This window comes from Melozone crissalis, unplaced genomic scaffold (assembly GCF_028551555.1).
Source record: "Melozone crissalis strain CALT ecotype California unplaced genomic scaffold, PUWL_Pcris_2 ptg000026l_1, whole genome shotgun sequence".
In the NCBI taxonomy this organism is placed as follows: Eukaryota; Metazoa; Chordata; class Aves; order Passeriformes; family Passerellidae; genus Melozone; species Melozone crissalis.
In genome coordinates this window covers 4,958,161-4,977,781 of record NW_026535804.1, presented here as the reverse complement: position 1 = coordinate 4,977,781, position 19,621 = coordinate 4,958,161, and the positions used below count along the sequence as shown (strand labels likewise).

The window sequence follows — 19,621 nt, the reverse complement described above, 5'->3', positions numbered from 1 at the left end:
TGTTGTGGTTCCTGGCATGATGCTGAACATTTCATTTCCTATTTATACTGACAGCAAACAATTCATGTTTGCCCTGAAATACAGAATTTAGTGCTCTGCTCACTCACCCCTCTGTGCATTAATTGCTGGCACTTAGGCTGGAGTCCAGGGAAGAACATTCATCAGCTGAAGTAAACTTGTGGAATTCCAAGAAGGTCCAGAGGAACTTTGATTAACTCAGTGGTCCTGAACTTATGGCCTTGTACACTTGAATTATTTTTCCATAAATCACAGCAAACCCCACCAGGAAGTTCTCTCTCCAGTATATTTTAAAATGGTCACAAACTTTCAAAGAACTCACCAGCACAAGATTTCTTGTTTCTCATAACTGTACCACAGAAGGGTTTCTGCTAAGATAGGGACCTTGATCAAGGATTTTTGGGGGTTCTGGTTGTTTGGGATTTTTTTATACCCCTTAAGAGTTTGGCAGTATCTGCACAAAATTATAGATTTGAATTATTTTTTTTTTTATTATTTTATAAATGGTTCTCTTATTTATCTCAACTTGCTAACATGGATTGTTAAACCTAATTAAATCAACACAAAAGTAATTAAATTATACAAGAGTAAAACCACATCATTAATTAGGAAGGAAGTTCACAGTTCTGGAGATTCTCAGTCCATGCAGCCATGTATCAAAATGAAAACCAACTGGCAAGACAAAATACAGGTATGTTTATATTGAGTTTCATTGAAGGCTAATTTGTAGCAGTTTATTTGGCACTCAGTTGTCAAGAAGAGCAGTTTTCATTTCCTGTTTAGCATTTGTTTGAAAAACATGAGGATGTGATATTAAATCAAGATATTAAACCTTAGTAACACCCTAAAAGAATGAGGGAAAAAAATGAAAGAGGACTTTTTAATAAACCAAAGCAACTTCATGTATAATTTTGCTTATAAAGATGAAATCTATAATATAAAACAAACCCACAGATAAAGCAAAATCCTTCTTTATTTAACAGTGAGCTCCCAATTCAGATTAACATGAAATTGTGCAAAGGCCACTGAGGTGAAATGAAGGGGCTGCAGCCTCATGGTTGGTAAATGCTGATTAACAGATTAAGAGATGGAATCATAAATGGATGTCAGTGTCACTGCTCTTTATATTGCTACACCAAAAATTTCAACCAAATGAACAGCTGTGTACATTAGAGAGGATCTTTCAGCTCTTGGCATATTAAAGAAATATGAATAAATGAAAAGCAATCATATGTCATCAGCAGCCTGAATAACTGAGGCCTCTCTCTTCAGATCAACTGTCAAAAGCAATACTTATAGAGTTAATTGTAAAAAAGAATAGTTATCCATGATGCAGCTTGGAGAGTGCCATGATTTCTTATAAATCTTGTCACAGAGCAATAATACTTCCCTTTAATGACCCTATAAATAGTTCTGAGCAGCTTTTTAAGATTATCTGATACTGAGTCAGACCAGAAGAGAGCAAAATAAAAAAGTAAAGCATCAGATTCACAGAGGTACTGAAAACCCACAAGTCCTTGTTCATTAGTGTCCCTCTGAGTTGGTTTCAAAATGCTTTCTGAAACTACATAAACTTAGCACTTTCAATTTCTAATAAAATAGTTCATATAATTCTTATATGGCAAATGAACATCACAGAAGTTCATAATTAAAAGGGGTCAATTTAAAAAGCAACCTCATGAGAGCCATAACCTACTTACAATTAAATGACATTGTTTAAAAAGCACTTTTAAGTTACTCATCACCACAAGATCCAAAAATCATTTTTCCCCCAAACTGCTCCTTGTGAACTTTCAAGTCTTTCTGCTCTCATTAAGGTGATTGGGAAAACAGGGTTTGGAGGAAAAAAATTCAGTAATTCCCTATTTGAGAAAAAAAAAAAAGCTCTTTATCCCTTTTGGTACTCTGGAGAAAATGCAAATGTGTAGCAACAAGAGAATTTTAATCAGTGGCAGCACCCTTTAATCCACACATTTGTAGTGCTCAGTATATAAAAATCATATGCTGCAAATTGCAGGATAACAGGAGTGGGAGAGAGAGAGGCTTTGCAGTGCTGCTGGTCCCATTAATCACATATTGATTGAGCACTGAATGCTTTTTCAGGCTGCCTGACAGATTGGAATGGCTCTGGTAACCCCTCACTCAAATCCATGTTCTGCCTCATTCTCTTTTACATCATTCATTAAATCTCCTGGGAATACACAGAAACCTCTCTCTGCTGCTTGTCCTCACAGATTTCTCAGCTTGCTGGATGTTCAGGTGCCCTCCAATCCCCCCATTAACACCTTGCTGATCTCACAGCAAGAACCTGCTGTGAATTTAAAAATCCCTTTCTCTATCCCTGGGAATTTAAAAATCCCTTTCTCCATCCCTGGAAAAAGATGCCCCTGGGCTGTTTGGCTGTGCTGCACTTGTGACACTGCTCCTGGAGAGCAGAAGTGACAGCAAATGTCACAGGAGATGCCACCCTCCCTCCCCAGGGTTAACCTTGGCAGCTCCTACACGGTTACAGCACTACTGACATGTGAAACAGTCTTTTTAGAATTGTCTTTAAAGACAAGGCATTAACATTCTGACTGGGCATAAAAGAAGGTTGGTGAATTGTACTTTTCTAAAAATAGCTCCATGGAGTGTCTAAAAACACCTCCTGAGTGTTCCATGCCTGCTCTCTGCCCACCAAACACAACCGCAGAGTTTTATGTAGGCAGATGAAGTCAGGGTGAGCTGCAGTCACTGCCTGTTACATCACCTACAACAGTTCTGGATTAAAATTCAGTTACTATGCCTGTAACCTTGCTTTCCTATTTGGTGGAGTAAGATTACACTTCAATTACACTTCAATTTTCCCAAAACAGACTGAGTAAAACAACTTAGGACAAGTGTTTCAGGTAATGCAGTAGAATAAACACTGCAATATTGTTCTGACAGTTCACATTCTGGGACTATTTCTATTTTTTAAAGTTGTCTTAGTGCTCCCATCACAGATTTCCATCACTGATGAAAATGCTACTGAACTCAGAAGAGTTATTTGAGATTCTGAGAGGGAAGCTCTGGATTATGGTCCTTCATAAAGCAATACCCTGAGGAAGGCTCAGCACCTTTCCCAACACAGCTCAATTCTGAGATGCTGAGCCAGAAGCTGTTTTCCACCATCAATATCCCAGCCTTCAGATGGCCAAGGGTGATTTCTTCAAATTCTTGTAAAAATCTATCATGTCACACTTTAACCTGATTAACTTCTTTACAGAAAAAAAATTAAAAACACCAAACCCTAAAAAGCCCACAACAGAAAAAAACCCAATCAAACAAAAAACCCCATGGACCTAACAACTTAAGCACATGAAATAGATTAACAAACAAATGGTTGGGAAACAAGGAGCTGTGGGGATACAGAATAAGGCAACATTTCCCACAGAAATACTTCCTCACATCTAATTGTTGAAAAATTCAATGCCAAATTGATTTCTCAGCTGTGCAGACACGATCTGCAATATAATCTACCTTATAAAAATATCACTCATTCAATACAGGAATTCAAATGTCTGCAGAACTAGAATATAGGAAAAATAATTTAAGGGACAAAACCCCAAGCGAATTCTGTAGTGCATGGTAGAGTGAAATTAGGCAATTACATTCTGAAAGGGACATCTCAGAAGAGAATTGTTCAATGCATGGGTCCCTACATTTCCTTCCATTCCCAACAGCAGATTTTTAACAACACAATACCATGCTCAGATGGCCAAAGCAAGGAATAAAAGCCTTTCAAATGTGGCATTTTTTGCCCCTCCTGTTTCACATTCAGTTGCACTGAAGCAGCAGCTTCCTCCAGCTCAACCTCTGCAGCAACTTTTCACCTTTTTGGCACTTCCCCAACCCCATGTGCTGTTCCTCCCTGGCACAGGGATCAGATGCTGCTGTAGTCAGAGCCACGGGCAGCCAGGGCTGCTGCTGCTCCCCACTCCACGGTGAAGAAGGTGATTGTTCCAAAGAAACCCACCAGCACCATGATCAGGAGCTGCCACTGCAGCAGGAAATAGTTGCTGTAGAAATAGGCAACTGCAGCACAGATGGACTGAGAGGAAAAACAAAGGGAAAAGATTATCAGTGGAGATTTCCAGGTTGGTGCTGCTACAGAAGGATTATCAAAGTGACACAGAGACAGTTTAATATGAAGCTCTCAGAATGCTTTTGTAGTAGACAGAGAATCTTAAGGCTTCATTAAACCTCAACATATGTCTCAGCATGTCCCACAACAGATTTAGTTTTTACTTGTTATTTAAACAGCATCCAACTGTAGAAAATGATCACCAAACTCCAAAGTGTTTGTAGCATTGCAAGCTGGTATTTCAAATGGTAAAACCACTACCAAAATCTCTGGTATTTCAAACCACTTTGTCTAGAAACAACACAGACAGAGCTTTAAGAAACTGTTTCCAGCTTCACAAAACTATTTTTCACCAAAATTCAGCATGAAATAATGTGCAGAAACATTTTTCTCAGCTGATTAAAAAGCCCAACCCAGTAATTCAGCAGCATCCCAACAATCCTACTACCAAAAAGCTGTATTAGGCAATACCTGGACAAACTTAAAGATGGCAAAGGCAGGAGCACTGTCCTCTGAATACAGGAATCCCAAAATGCTGAGGAGCTGGGTGTTGAAGCAGCTGTCCCCCAGCCCCAGCAGGAAGCTGCAGAGCATGGCCACCTCCTTGCTGAAGGAGAAAGTAATTCCAATTTAAAAGCCATTCCTTCAAACAGCTCACACATCTATAAAGTGTTTCTGGCAGGCTTATTTGGAAAGTGGGAATGGAAGAAAGTTATCACACTTTTGATTTCCCCAGAAAAGAGCTGGGAATGCCTGACTTGGCAAAAGGAGTAATTTCTGCAGCTTTAATTTCTTGAATGCCAAGACTTCTGTTACTGTTACCTGCAGTCAATTCTGCACTGAATTAGAATCACTAAAATAAGGTTTCACTGCTTGGAGCCACAAAACCCACACAGCAGTGATTAAAAGCTGAGGCACATGGTGAGTTCAAAAATCTGCAGGAATGTTAGAGAAATACCAATTCATTTGGCAGAAAAATATTCCAGCTAAGAGCAGTCACCTGCACAGGCACAAATGCTTAGAATGCAAGTTAGCAGCTGGGTCTGCAAAACTGACAGCACAGGATTTTCACACAAATTGATAAAAACACAGCCCAAAAGAAAGTTGTAATGATGAGATAAGAAAGCTTTCTATATTCTTCCCCCAAACACTGAGTGCTGTAAGGGACAGGCTGCAGTCACATCAAGTGGAATTTGACAAAAAGCACTGGAAGACTTTAAAAACCAGAGCAACAGGGCAAGGCTGGTGCTCCCTGATGTAAAACTGAGCCCAAGACTGTTTTAAAATAAACTGAATTCTTAACACTCACTACAATAGATGCTGGTCTTGCTATTGTGCTACATGTCAGAAACATCAGTTGCCAAGTGACACAACTGCTATTATTCATCCCCAGGCTTTTTATTCTTATGCCATTCAAGTTCCTAAATTGGGTGCACACTGGTGGAATATCTACCTTTAACAAAAACAGAATTCCTGAAAGCTTTTTCCAGGGAGTTAGTCACTACACAGAAAAAAAAAACTTCAAGAAATTTTCTGCAGAGAAACAATCTGTTTTATGCACCTCCTGAGTTACCAAAGGCAAAAAAAAAAAATCCCACATACCTTGGAATCATATAAGCAACTTGATCTGTTCCTTCCATAGGAGCAATGGGGGCATCATTTGGCATGTTGAAAAAAATCAAATAAAAGGCAATGAAGTGGACAAGGATGCCCAGCATCACCACTGGGTTCCTGCCAGAGCGACTCCTCTTGCTCAGCAAGCCAAAGATTCCTCCCCCTGCAGGAGCAGAAAAAGGAGAGAATTCCATCAGAAGTGGAGATTTAAATACCGACAATTTAAATTATAAACGTTCCCACATCGGATAACAAAGACTGACTGACATGCAAAAACAGCCCCAAGGAGTTTGCCAGGGAAATGGGGCAGGAGATTGATCAGATGGGGGCTGATGAACATATTTCAGCTTTTGGCAAGTATTTAACCAGCAGCTCAGTATTGCACCATCACTAAGTGGAAATGGACAGCCTGTGCTCCGCTCTTAATTGAAAAACATGCAACTCAATGGATCTGAGCTGCTAATGAACAGTGGATTTTTGCTAAACACCTCAGTGCTTGAGTCTACAGAAAAAAAGAAACATTTACTTAATGAATATTACCTGTAGCCAGATTTATTCAAATATCACATCTCATTTAACACAAGCAAACTTTTTAAAGGAAGAAATCCTTAGTGTAAGCATTTATTCAAAAATTTTAAAATTATGTCACCCAAGAAGTAATAAAAATGCAAACATAATACTATTTAAAATAGCAAAATGGTTTCAATTCCCTAATAACACTGCAGCCCAGTGTTTCTCACGTTTGAAGTCTGTCTATTCCTCCACAGAGGAATGCAGAATATTAGAATTGGTTTACATCCACTTTACACAGTGTAAGATATAATTCACAGTGCAGTGAGGAACCACAGTGCCAATTCTATTGCTGCTATTTCATTTTATGTTCACATAATTATTGCTGGAAGCTCCAAACACACCAAAAAAACACGAAACACAAAAAAAAAAAAAAAAAAGTAATAACTGCATCAGCCTAATCCTTTTTGTTGTCAAAAGGTAGCAAGTTTAGACTCACCCAAGATTTCTCCAACACCAATAAAAATACCAGAGAGACCAATCAGGCTTTTCTCTTCACTGCCAAACCTGTTCACAGCACCAATGCAGGTTCCATACACTCCAGAAAAGAATGTCAACACCAAACCTCGGAGGGAAACCAGACAGAACTCACAGATGCACTCTCATAAAAGTCATGAAAAAATCTTTATGGCTAAAGGCTGTTTTGCCCTCAGGTATCTTTCAAAGCATGTATTTAAATTAGATGTGGGTAATAAAAGCAAAGAGGGAATTTTAAATGATGTAATTATTATATTCTTCTATACCAGTTCCTAAAAACCACATTAGGAAAGTGACACTAATTGGTGTCACAGGCACCCAGGTTCAGGGCTGCTGCTCTTGACCCAACACCTAAAATGTTTATATTCAACAATATATAAAATATAGGTTTATAATAAATATATATGTTTATATTTTGTTATATTAAACAAATATAAACCTACAGTTTGTATTTCTACTTCTACAAAACCTCTGGAATTTTATCAAATAAAAAATGCCATGTGAAACAACACAAAGTAACTGAAGAAATAAGGCACAATTTCATTTAAGGATTTCCCCCTCCCTTCAAGTTATGGCATTCCTAAAAGTCCCTGCAGGCTCAAATACGAATAAGGAGCTTAGAATCCTAAAATTAACTTTTTTATACATACATAATGAATTTAAGCTGAGGAAGAACAACTGCAATTTGTTTTAAATCTTTCTTTCTTTCTTTCTTTCTTTCTTTCTTTCTTTCTTTCCTTCTTTCTTTCCTTCTTTCTCTCTTTCTTTCGCCATTAGTGTGAGGAAAGGTGACCCCACTCCCTCAGGTAACATTACCATGAGCAACCATTAATTTAAAAATCTAAACTCAATAAAAAAAAGTGTATTTAAAACAACACAAAATGTTACTCCTAAACAAATAAAAACAGCTTAAAATAAAACTTTCTCATTTATATCCTTTGCTTTTTGGCTACAGCCAAATGCTGGTATAGCTCACCCTGCCCTGCCTGGATGAACTGGATGGCTTCAATAACAAGGGTGCACTTGGAGCATCTTAATTCCAGTAATTTTGGAATAAAAACCCTTGTTGGCCTCAGGGAATTTTCTGTTTTCCTACAGAAAGCAGCAACACCAACCCAGATCCAGAAGATGGCAGCAGATATTTTTTTCCCCAGTCTGGACTGAGTTATTTTTATGCCACCTGTAAAGCCAAATTTCAGGATATTCAGGCAAAACCTGACTGACTCCCTTCCCTTGTTATCTTGCTCCACAATCCCATCCCCAGAGGAATTCATTGAATTAATCTGGGTTAACACAACACTGGAGATGCTGTGAAGTCATTTGTAACTCAGATTAGTGGCTGGAGCAACCCAACTCCAGAGTTACTCCTGCTGTTTCTCTACCAGGAGCTGCTGCAAACTGCAATGTTGATATTTTCTTCACATCTAAGTTTTTCTTTTCACATAACAATAATTTTTCCTAACGGTGACTCAGAGCTTAGGTTCTGAAAGTGCATCTATTTTATAAAAAAACCTAATCTGAGCGTGAAAAAAACTATATCTGAAGCCAAATAAGGAGCAAGAAATGCCCCAAAAAAACCTCAAGGATTTTATAGGGTTTTTTTTGTGGAAGAATCACTTATACCGCAAAAATACATTTTTATTTTACAACTCATACATTGGTCCAAGGATGGCAGACCAAGTTTAACTGAAAGTTGCTAAAAAGGGTGAGAACTCTTGCCACAGCAAACCCTATTGATAAAAACAGTTGGAAATTACTAAACTGATTCCAAATTGAACCAAGACTAAAATGAAGAGCATTGGGAATCTCCCATGGTTTAATGAAGGGATGATGTACAAACATTCCTTTAATTCAAATGCAATACAGCTGCATTAAACAAACAATCTCCAATGTATTGATAGTGCAATATCAAATCCCAGAAAAGCCAGCTCTGTAAATTTTGCCTCTCACTTTGGGACCCAGAACTTTACTGAACCAGCACCTGCAGGTTTGGATGCACCCCTGCTCCTTCCCAGGGCACAGAAATGTCATGAGTAACCCAAAAATAATTAAAATATCCAAATAATGTGTTCAGAGATATGGATTAAAATTCCAGTCTGTTGTTAAAATTCCAAACAATGCCCTGCCAGTGCTCCATGGTGAAATTCTGCTGGCTTCATACCTGTGTAGGCTGTGGTAACACTGAGAAGCAGCATCTCTTTGGTGAAGCTCAGTGTAATAGATTTCTCTGTAAGGAAACAATAAAGAAAATTAATAAAACTTCTGAGAATACTACTAACATAATCTTCAGTTACTTTTGCTCTTTGCTTAAAGCAAGATTTGGTTATTATACAAACTGTGTATTAAAGTTTTATTTACTGTTCATTACAGCAGAGTGTCAAATAAAGCAACTCAAATCTGCCATCTAGAACAAATGTGCCATCCAAAACTTGTATTTTGTAAGAAATGCAGTGGGGGAAATATTAAAGAGTTTTCAATTATCAGACAATTTTCTACTCTCTGTATTTTTGTACTCTCAGTTCATGGCAACTGTCTCCTAAAAGGATAAATAGATTTTCAGTGAAGATCTCCACATCCTCACAACAAACTTAACAGTCTCAGGCAGAACACATCAAGCTTCAAAGGGAAGTGCAGATGCTTCAGTTCTAAACTGTTAACTGGTGACAAAATCAAACAACCTATTTGACTTCTTTTTATCTTCATATGTTTGCTGGTTTTTATTTTCCAGTCTCACTGCCTCTCCCAAGGAGCAACCCGCTCCTTTTGTGCTCACTGTTGTAAAGCAGTTTGGATCTGAATCACATCAAAGGAGGAACACTCCACATCTCTCCTGGACCACTCAGGTATGTGATTGAAGTGGTTTGAACATGATCACATCATCAGCACAAACACAGAGAGCTGGCAAGGAGATGCCAGGTTCTGCTGAAGCAATTCTTATGTGAAATTGTACTTACTGAAGGCAGCCACTGCTCTCATCATTTTGTTTCGTGCAGACCTGGGTAAACAAATTATTTGGTCAAAATGGAAGAGAATAATCACTTTATTGCTGTGCTGGAAGGCACCTTCATTTTTCAAACTTTCTGTGCATTTTCTACTGGAATATGCCAACGTATTTTTTTAAGTTTCTGAGATCTAAAGTAACCACAAAATCTATTTGCTGCCTGCACTGGTGAATGCTTGCTTAATAGAATCTTTCTTTTGAACATTTTTAGCTTTCAACATTTTTTCCACAGGCATGCTCACTGATGTTTTTCTAACATTTTCATTGTTCTTTAAATAAAGCAAAAATATTTAAGCTGATGCCTCAGGCAAAACTGCACTGAATCTGTGTAACTGGGCATTTCTAATGTATTTATCAGAGTGGAATATATACTTAGAGAAGACAGGAAAAAAACATGTTCTAGTTTGTAAAACAACCTATAAAAAGCGAGTATTTTCTGTTTATTCCAGCCTTTCAAATGGGCTGATGAGGGCAAGATAAATAATAATCAGTGGAGAAGAGGTGAATTTTATCTTTTGCAAGGCACTTGCTTATCAAAGGAAAAAACTTCATGTGTAGTACTGAACTTCACCCTTGAGAATATGCCTTATCAATAACATTATTTCTCATATATTCTCATTGTTAAAACACAGACACTTTTGTGTTAAATCTGTGAATCCACCAGATTGCTGATAAGATTCCTGTTCCCAGCACAGAGGGGAAGAGAATGCACAGTGCTCCTCTGGAGCTGTGACAACATTTATTGCCATCAACACTTACGAGCTCTCCCCCAGGATTTCATTAGTGGAATCATCATCCCCTGGAGCTTTTGTGTCCTCTTGTTTCCTAATCAGAAAGAACAGAACTGTGCCCACAAGACTGATAACAGTCAGAGCAATGAAGACAGTTCTGCGATCGCTCTCTGTGGAAAAACAAACAAGAGCCATAACCAGATGTGCAGAAGAGATCCAAACCAATCCAGCTACCTTCCAACAGCTAACACACACATGCTACAGTGTTGGACACACACTAATTTTCTAGCTTACCTTCCACATGGAGCTGCTGGCAAACTCCTGTCTCAGTTTTATGGTGCTAATAAAATATCAGCAAATTAAAGAGGTCCCTCGCATTCTCTGCCATGCAAAGGCAATGACCAAGGAGCAGCCAATTAAAGGAAGTGCATAAATTATTAGCAGAAGAAAGTACATTTTTGAATATTTCTGTAATTCAGACTGGACACAAACTGCCCCAAACCCTTTCAGATATCTAAGAGAATCTCTTGACCAGCATCAGAACCATGACATGATAACCCATAGGCATTAAAACCACCAAAACCTCAGTAACTGTCACAGCAGCTGGAAGGGACAATTCTGCTAAAAAGTTGGTTACTGCAGCACAGTCACATTTAATGCAAAAGCCACCCCCAATTAGCAGCATTAAGCAGGGAAAAAAGCCAATAACAGCAAACAGTTGTGACTGAACTAATGCATGACCCTGAAGATATCACCTATGCTTGTATTTACTTCCCCCTTGCAAACTTGTCCTAAAAATAACTTGGGTATGATCACAGATCCAAAAAGAGAAGGTGTGCTTCACAGCTTGAAATGACTCTGCTATTTTTATATAGGTAGTAAAATAAGATTTGATTTTTAAATGCGATTTGACTTTTAAACGCTGTTAGGATTTCATATAAAATTTTCCAATAAAGAGGAATCTCAAGACATTTAAGATAGAGGGATGTGTAAGAGCAGAACTGCCTCATAGTTAATTGCTCTATTCTGTGGTTAGCAGAGCAGTGAAGTTTGGAATGCACACAATTTGAGACCCTTCCCCAGGTTCAAAGTGTCTCCAGTATTTCCAGCAACACTTAAACCTTTGAATTACAGGTGAGAGAATGCAGAAAATGACCTTTAAATTTAGCCAGTGTGTCATTACCAAACCTGTCTCTGTGGAGAACCTGAAAAGATGGAGCTAACAGAAACAAGAAGTGAACTGTTCTCTCTGTTCTGTTATTTCTGAAACCTGATAATTATCATTTAAAAGTCAACATCTTATGCCTGATTGACTTAAGCAGAATTAAATCATCTGTTAAAAGTTAAAAGAACTGACCATTCTAGTAGATATTCAACATTAGGACTAAATAAGGAAAATTATCAGTAATTATAGAACAGGAAAATCAAACTTACCTGTTTACAGAGCACTGCCTTCCCAGCAGCACTCATTTTTGATTATTAAAATTTATTTTCACCACTTTTCTTAGTGAATTTCCACCCCTCTACTTTGCTTGGCCTGAACAGTTGACAGAAATCTTTGGTTTGAAACCAGATTATTGACATTGTGTGGCTTAAGAACGTGAATAAAGTCTACTGTTACTCAGTTCGTGCTCTTTGCCAGTCAAGCACAACATCAAATGGAAAAAATACAGCATTAATTACAATCCCATCAGGAAGTTCATCTCATAAACTCTGCCAAGAAAGGAAGGGAGTTCTTTCTCCACTCTCCCAGCAGTGCTGCCTCATCTCAGCCACTGCCCCCAACAGTGCTTTGTGCCAGCACATTTAATGCAGACATGAAGTAAAAACTGAGATGGTTTTCCTTTATTTTCCTTTGTTTCATAGCTTTATCAATCTCCAGTATGATTTAAAGAACCCTCCACACCAGGAGCTTACTTTGGAGTAGGACAGTGTGTACATTATTACACATACAGCCAGAACACTTTCCCCAGGTGAATTTTGGCACAAATGTGTCTGCACAGGGAAAATCCCAGAGTAGCTGTTGTGGAAAATCTCCAAGAAGAGACTACCTACAATAAACTGGGAGGGAAAAAAATAAAAGTCTGCTTTTGTATAAGCTTCCTGCCACTTTGGAGTTCATTATTTTATCTGTTAATCCACGCTACTGAATTTAAAGGTTGGCCACATAAACAAGCAGTACCCACCTGATATGTGAGTTTTTCCTTGCCAAGCCAAGTATATGTACAGATTTCCAAAAATCAAGCTGAAAACAAAAAGAATAAAGGTCAACAATACATTCTATGAAAATATTAGGGCACTAACACCACATTAGTACTATTTTGTACAACAACAACAACATCTCAAAGCTGTGCAATCGCGAAAGAAATAAAGATATGAGTCACTCTCCATGTCCACTGCTTCTATATAAAACTCAAACAAATTTGGGGATTCTGCCCCAAAATGCTGGCTATTCATTTTCATCAATCAAGACACAAGGTGGTGGCAAAAATGAAGAAATCTGCATCTAAGCTGCTTCTAATTTTGGAAGCATGTAGGTTAGAAAGCTGACATATTTCTGGAGGTGATTTTGTAATACTTCCTCTGCAGGGTCATGTGTTTTGTCTGAAGGATTGTTCAGCTCAAGGAAATTCTGTGTCCCTAACTACCATTTCCCAAAATACAGTCATTCTGAATAAATGATTTTGAACAGTTTTAAAGCTAATTTTCCTCTTATTAACCCATGTATTTTACTCACTGTAAAACCCACAATCAGGTGGGTTTGTGGAATTTGCTACTCTGATAACATACTGAGGTGTTGATTCTGGAACTGAAAACTTTAGAAACACAAAGTTTGACAAATGCATGCTGCTTCAGGCTGATGTTCTCCCAGCCCTGGATCCCATCCCCACAGCAGCATGAGCAATGCAGGCTCAGCTCCCTCAGCATTTCTGCAGCTCATTCCCCTGGTTATCCCCCACATATATATTCTGGGAGAATATTCAGAACTGCTGCATTAGAGGTGGTAAAAGGATCTCTCTTCAGGAACTATTTGTGCACCTGTCTCCCAGGAATTTTGATTCCTTTTCAATCCTGCTCACACCATCCAACTCTACACACACCCAAGGCTGCAAGCTCCAAAAATGTAATCACCCACTGTAAAAAGCACTTTTTCTGTCTCAAACCAGTCCCTCCCTGCTCTCATCCAGTGACCCCAGTTCAGCACAGCAGCATTTGGTGAGCAATAGTTCCACACTCAGCTCCCCTGCTGCCCACATTTTGGGTATAATCATCCTCAGCTGCTGTTCCTCCACAGGAAAGAGTCCCAACCTTTTCAGTTTCTCCTCAAGCCATCAGCTCTATCTTCTTGTACAATTTCATTAATTTTCTCTATATCCTAATTGTATTACACTCCCATGAGAGGCATTAATGGCCACAACACAGCATTCCCTGCCTTGTTCTCACTGCCCTTCTTGATGCTGAGCTTTTTGCCGATTTTTTTAGTTGAGCAGCACTCAAAGTTTAATATCAGAAAGCCACCAAAAACAAGATTTCTCTTCTGGCTTCTGACTGCCAGGTCCAACTTTAGTATCTTCACCTTGGCAGTGAGAACCAGCTTTTCCCTCAACAAAGGAGACAAATTGGAACAGCCCTCCACAACCAAAATTGCTGTTACATCCCTCAAATGCTCCCCTAACAGAAATAGATCTTTTTAGCAGCTGAGATTGCAATACTCAGCTTTCTTTCATTCCCTGTTCTGTAATGCACAGCACCAATAAAAACATTGCTTCCATCTCTCCTTCCCACTGACTGCAAGGCCCCAGGGGAGTCATTTTCAATGCAAAATGTGTAAAAAGGCAGAATGTGTACACAACCAAAAAAATTAATTAACAAATAAAGTTTACCTGAACTGTAGGAGTGCCCAAAATATCCCACTGTTCCTTCCAATGGTGTTTTCATCAGAATTTTCAGTCAAGCAATTTCCCTGGGCTGTCCAGAGGACTTAAACAGACAGAATATATTGTTCAGGAAATAAAAATATTTTAAAGGCATATTCAAATCTCATTAAAAAACAGTCAGCAGAGTAAGAACAATGCTTACCAGCAGCTGCAATGCCAATAAGCACAGAGGCAGTGTAGAAAGCCCATGTAGTTGGCTGGATGAAGACTGCAATGTACAGGCTGGAACAGAAGAGATCAGGGCATTGAATACTGACCTAAAGTGGACAATGCTCTTTAACAATCAGATTAAAGCACTTAGGTGCTTCTAAATCAGCCACTCTCTCCTAAGGAATGTTGAAAAACAGGTTGTATGTGAAAAATCTTTTTACCCTTCTAAGCACATGGAATTTTTAAAATATTGTTATTAATCTAAGACCATTCCACAGTCAGCAAAGTCTGGAAATGCTGTGGAAAAAAATGTGCTGTTTCCAGTACTCTGCAGTTAAGCACTTGGAATATCTCTGTGAGAGGCTTTGCTTAGCCAGTACAATTTCATGTATGGCACAGGAGCCTTAGATGTGAAAAAAAATTTAAAAATATTTCCAAGGAAGCAGGAAAAAAACTCAAAATTAATACTTACCTATAAAACACACCACTAATAACCATAGAGAATTGAGGTCCCACTATTGCAACCAGTGAAGGTGATATAAGATTTGATGCAGACAATACTCCATAAATAATGGACATGCTACAAAAATAAAATAAAAAAGTGTTAAATACTTAAAATAAAATATAGGCTAAAATATGACTCAAGAGTGATCAGTGGATTTCAAAATATCGAGTTAAGTACATAGATAACTTAACAGGAAAACTTCAATGGTTCATTTCCCTACTTTCTCTTCTGTTCCCTTCACCCATGTGGGAATACAGGAGTGAACAATATTCCCTGGACTGCTGAGTAGAGTCCCAAACTACTGCAGGCAGTGACATCTTGGAATTTACAGCAGGCACTTGTCAAACTGCCTGAACAGCAGTTATTGTATTCTGTACCTGTAAGTCTAGCGGAGAATGTTCTAGAACCTCATTTATCTGCCAGTGAGGTTTTCATCTTCTGCCAGATACACCACAGAAATTTTACAGACATATTTTCTGCCAGTGGCATTTTTAGTTTAAATTAAGACAGTAAACCCTTCAAAGGAGCAATGAGGTTTTCCTACATGACAGATTAATTTGGAATGCAAAAGGTCCCTGATCATGCCTGACAAGTTTGACTCAATGAGAATGGGTTTTTGTGGCTTTGCTTGTCTTTCTGACTGCTCCTTTCACATCTGAGTTGTATTTCCTGAGAGCTGATCCACACCACCTGTCCTACACAAACACCATGTACAAAAGCAAACAACCAAGGCCTGAGTTAGCAGTTTTATTTATTTTTAAAATTCCACCTTATTCACCTCCTAAGGCAAATGTTGAGAATGTGATGACAGTGGTTTTTCACCCTACAAAGAAAACATGCAAACCAGATATGTAGTTCAACTGGAAATAATTCAGAGCAGAGCTGTGAGAAGCCTGTTTTAAACTGCTTTAAGTGTGTCAATAAATTATGAGGTCAGCAGAACTCTGCAATCTCTTGAGAGTGTCTCTGCTGTAACTAAGTTCACCCTGCAAGGAGCAAAGAAAGAAGAAAATCTGTGTAATTACCTCGTGTAGCCACTGCCATGGAAGTCTGTGTTGTTTAAATTTGTGATAACAGTTTGCTGTGAGGAGAAGATCATACATTGTAATATGTCAGAATCTATCTTGTATTTTGAAAAACACCTGCATTGGTTTGAAGTCAGTATCAAACATTAGAAGTATTCATTAATAGACACTACAAAGAATTTAAAATGTTAATTACAACTCACACCACCTCCACAACAAAGATGCAGGAGGTACTTTGCAAGGAAACATCTATGTTTGAAGGAGAAATTAGTACTTTATTATTAAATCATAATTTTATAAGTTAGCTAAAATACTTCACAAAACTTCTGTTTCACTTAAGACCTTTCTTATGTAAATATGTATGACTATCTTAATTATAAAAGTGGGGAAAAAAGGAGAAGCTTCAGAATAATCTTGACTTAACTATGAATCTCTGCTAAGAGTTTCCACTCTTTTCAGCTTCCCATTATTTCCCTATTCCTTTTTTTCCCCTTGAATCAGCTTTAGTGATCATGAGACCATGCAGTTAGTTGGACTGGCAGGCAGGTCTGATTGAAAGTCACTTGTACAGACTTTTATGACAATGAATTACATGACTGCATGATCACAAAGTCCAATTCAGTGAGGTGCTGAATTCATTGCAGAATTTCTGAGATCACTGGGCTGCCCTTGAGAACTCACAGAAAGTATCACACTGCACTGGAACTTACAAAAACTACCCCAAGTAGTTATTTCTGCAATATTTCTGTCTTATTCTGTAATACAATGTCTAAATATTTCTGTAATTTTCTGTAATGCAGTGAAGGACATTTATCTATCTGAACCCAGCAAGGATCCTTCTTGCACACAAGAAAAGAGCCCTGTGGGCTCAAAGGGGATGTTGAAATCTAACTGCCTTGCAGGAGCAGAACTAACAATACAGCTCAGGAAGTTAAAGGACTAAACCTGGCAGTAACACAAGTCTAAAAATCTAAATAGTAGCAGTAAATTTGGATTATGCTGTGCTCAATTTTTGCTCTGCAAAGAGATACTAAATAGCAGCAAGTAACTCCTTCAGCTGGAAGGTGACTTGGCAGTTTAGTAATTGTAGAAATTTATTTGTCAGGTGTTATCCTCCCCCTCAATATCTAGTTTGTTAGATGATGAAAATCCCGTTAATAATAGCATGGTTAATAATAACTTAGGCAAATATTTTGAAAGGGACAATACAGAGTATGCAAGGCTCAGTGTAATTCAATTGTCTAACATCACAAGTGTTAAAGCAGACATTATTTTAAACCTGAAACATTTTATAAGAGTATTTTTCTACTTTCCAAGCAATCAGGCTCAGTTTTATATGTAGCTCTGCTATCATAAAGAGATAACCTGCTGAATTATTTGGTTAAACACATTAATCTACTTCAAATTAAACCAAAAGAAGATAAATGCCAAAGTATTGTGCACATTAGGAAATCCCAAATAAAGCAACATTAGAGCACACAAAAGACAAGCCAGGATAAATAACTGAGACAGAAACGTGGCACAAATTGAAAGTGACACCTACCGCGATATTTCCACAGGATTGGAAAGCAGTGAATATAAACATAAATGAGACTCCCAAAATAATGATGTTGAAAAGCTTTTTTCCTTCCGGAGACATTTTGTGTACTTTTCCCAAGTCCTCAGCTTCAGTCTGGAAAAACTCTTTTTTCTTTTAAAAGTTTCCTCTTAACCTCTGTTTAAAAAAAAAAAAAAAAGCATAAAAGAAAGCAAGCTTCAAAAATAATGATTACTTAGGGTTACTTATTAGCTACCAGAAAATATCAATTAATCAAGAATCCTGGAAACCTTTTAAATAATATGCAACAAAACTTGAAAAATAAGAAGGTGTGGTAGAAAAGGTGAAGCCCAGGATTCTCTCTACCTGTTCCCATGAGGTTTTAGGGCTGATTACGATTACTTAGGGCTACTTATTAGCTACCAGAAAATATCAATTAATCAAGAATCCTGGAAACCTCTTAAACAATATGCAACAAAACTTGAAAAATAAGAAGGCGTGGTACAAAAGGTGAAGCCCAGGATTGTCTCTACCTGTTCCCATGAGGTTTTGGGGCTGACTGCAGGGTGTTACTCCATGGCATCCCTTTCCCAATATCGAGCAGGTGAATGGGCTCAGCTTCTCGGCATTGCTGGAATCAGAATTGCGCTCCCCGGCCTCTCAATCACCTGACGAAGGGAGGATGAGCCGCTCGTACATTTCCATGTCCTGCACAGGAAATAAAGAACATTTCAGTGTCTGGATCAGCTGACCCAGCCCGATGTGACAGCCCTTGTGCACTATGGGAAATGCAGTTTTGGCAAAGCAACCTTTTCCTGTTTAAAGCGGTGAAAATCTCCCTGCCCTTCAAATAAAGTTATTTGTACCAGTTTTTCAGCTTTGTAATTTCTCGGCACTAGATAACACCTGGCAAAAAATAATAATAATAATTTTAAAAAAAATTAAAACGCACACACAAAAAAAACCCCCAAAACCTTACAAACCAAACCAAAAAATAAAAACCCCACTCAACCACAGAATCATGGAATGACAGAATGGTGAAATTTTTGATGGAAAGGGACCTTAAAGTCCATCTCATCCCACCCCGCCATGGGCAGGGACGCCTTCTCCTGGACCAGGATGCTCCAAGCCTCCTCCAACCTGGCCTTGAACTCCTCCAGGGACAGAAGTGATACTATTCATCTTTTACTTCACAGTATTTCTAAATAATCAATTTAAGATTAATTGATCTTCGAGTCATGAAGATCTCTGTTAAAACATCAGCAAAACTGAGAGAGGATCAGGCATTTATCAAATGGCCACTTTTTCCTGTTACCATCCTTTGTCTGTTCTGTTGGGCCTCTGGGATTGGAGAATTCAACTAAATCAGTTCTACTTTAATGCTGACCACAAAAGGACAGAGAAGGAAATGCAGAATTGATTGATGTAAATGACAAATCACATTTTACCTCTGCTGTCTACAGTAAATGGTTTAAAGAAACAGAGGTCTCAAAGGGAGAAAAGGATATTGGCCCAGGAGTTAGAAGGGAGAGTTCAAACTAGATCTGAAGTGGGATAAGGTTTGCTTGACAAACCTGATCACCTTCTGTGATGAAACAACTGCATGGATGCATGAGGGAGGGCAGTGGATACCATCCATCTTGACTCCAGCAAAGTTTTCAACACCGTGTTTCACAACACCCTCCTGGACAAGCTCAGCATGGGACGAGTGGGCAGTGAGATGATTGAGCGCTGGCCAAATGGAAAATCCCACTCATAATCAGTGGCACTGGGTCCATTTGGAGGCCTCTCACTGCTGTCCCTCAGGGTTGTTTAACCCTTTTATCAATGACTTCGATGAGGGGTCAGTGCCTCCTCATCATTTGTGAGGAGGCATCACATCAACATGTGCTGATGGCACAAAGCTGGGAGGGGTGCCCATAGCCCAGAGTGCTGTGAGCCCCTCAGAGG

The 19,621-nt window shown here is 38.5% G+C and overlaps 1 protein-coding gene across 2 annotated transcripts; it reads right to left on the bottom strand.

The window, feature by feature from the left end:
• Positions 1 to 973: 973 nt before the first annotated feature.
• On the bottom strand, positions 974 to 18,369 carry MFSD11 (major facilitator superfamily domain containing 11). 2 transcript variants are annotated; one of them, XM_054278812.1, is made up of 14 exons: positions 18,205 to 18,369; positions 17,678 to 17,848; positions 16,135 to 16,190; positions 15,077 to 15,184; positions 14,597 to 14,676; positions 14,401 to 14,497; positions 12,703 to 12,761; positions 10,545 to 10,686; positions 9,739 to 9,779; positions 8,946 to 9,011; positions 6,747 to 6,872; positions 5,726 to 5,900; positions 4,595 to 4,730; positions 974 to 4,090 (listed from the first exon to the last, which is right to left on the bottom strand). In XM_054278812.1, the coding sequence occupies exons 2-14, from the start codon at positions 17,771 to 17,773 to the stop codon at positions 3,923 to 3,925; spliced, it is 1,350 nt and encodes a 449-aa protein (XP_054134787.1). In that variant the 5' UTR covers positions 17,774 to 17,848; positions 18,205 to 18,369; the 3' UTR covers positions 974 to 3,922. The 2 variants fall into 2 exon arrangements, with proteins under 2 accessions (XP_054134787.1, XP_054134788.1); XM_054278813.1 differs by lacking the exon at positions 18,205 to 18,369 and adding an exon at positions 18,038 to 18,057.
• Between the last annotated feature and the right edge of the window lie 1,252 nt (positions 18,370 to 19,621).

Coding starts and splice junctions, on each gene's coding strand:
- MFSD11 (XM_054278812.1), bottom strand. CDS start 17,773: ATGTCTCCGGAAGGAAAAAAGCTTTTCAACATCATTATTTTGGGAGTC. Junction 9,780..10,544: donor GAAATCCTGGGGGAGAGCTC/GTAAGTGTTGAT, acceptor TTGTTTACCCAG/GTCTGCACGAAACAAAATGA. Junction 4,091..4,594: donor CCATCTTTAAGTTTGTCCAG/GTATTGCCTAAT, acceptor TTTTCCTCTCAG/TCCATCTGTGCTGCAGTTGC.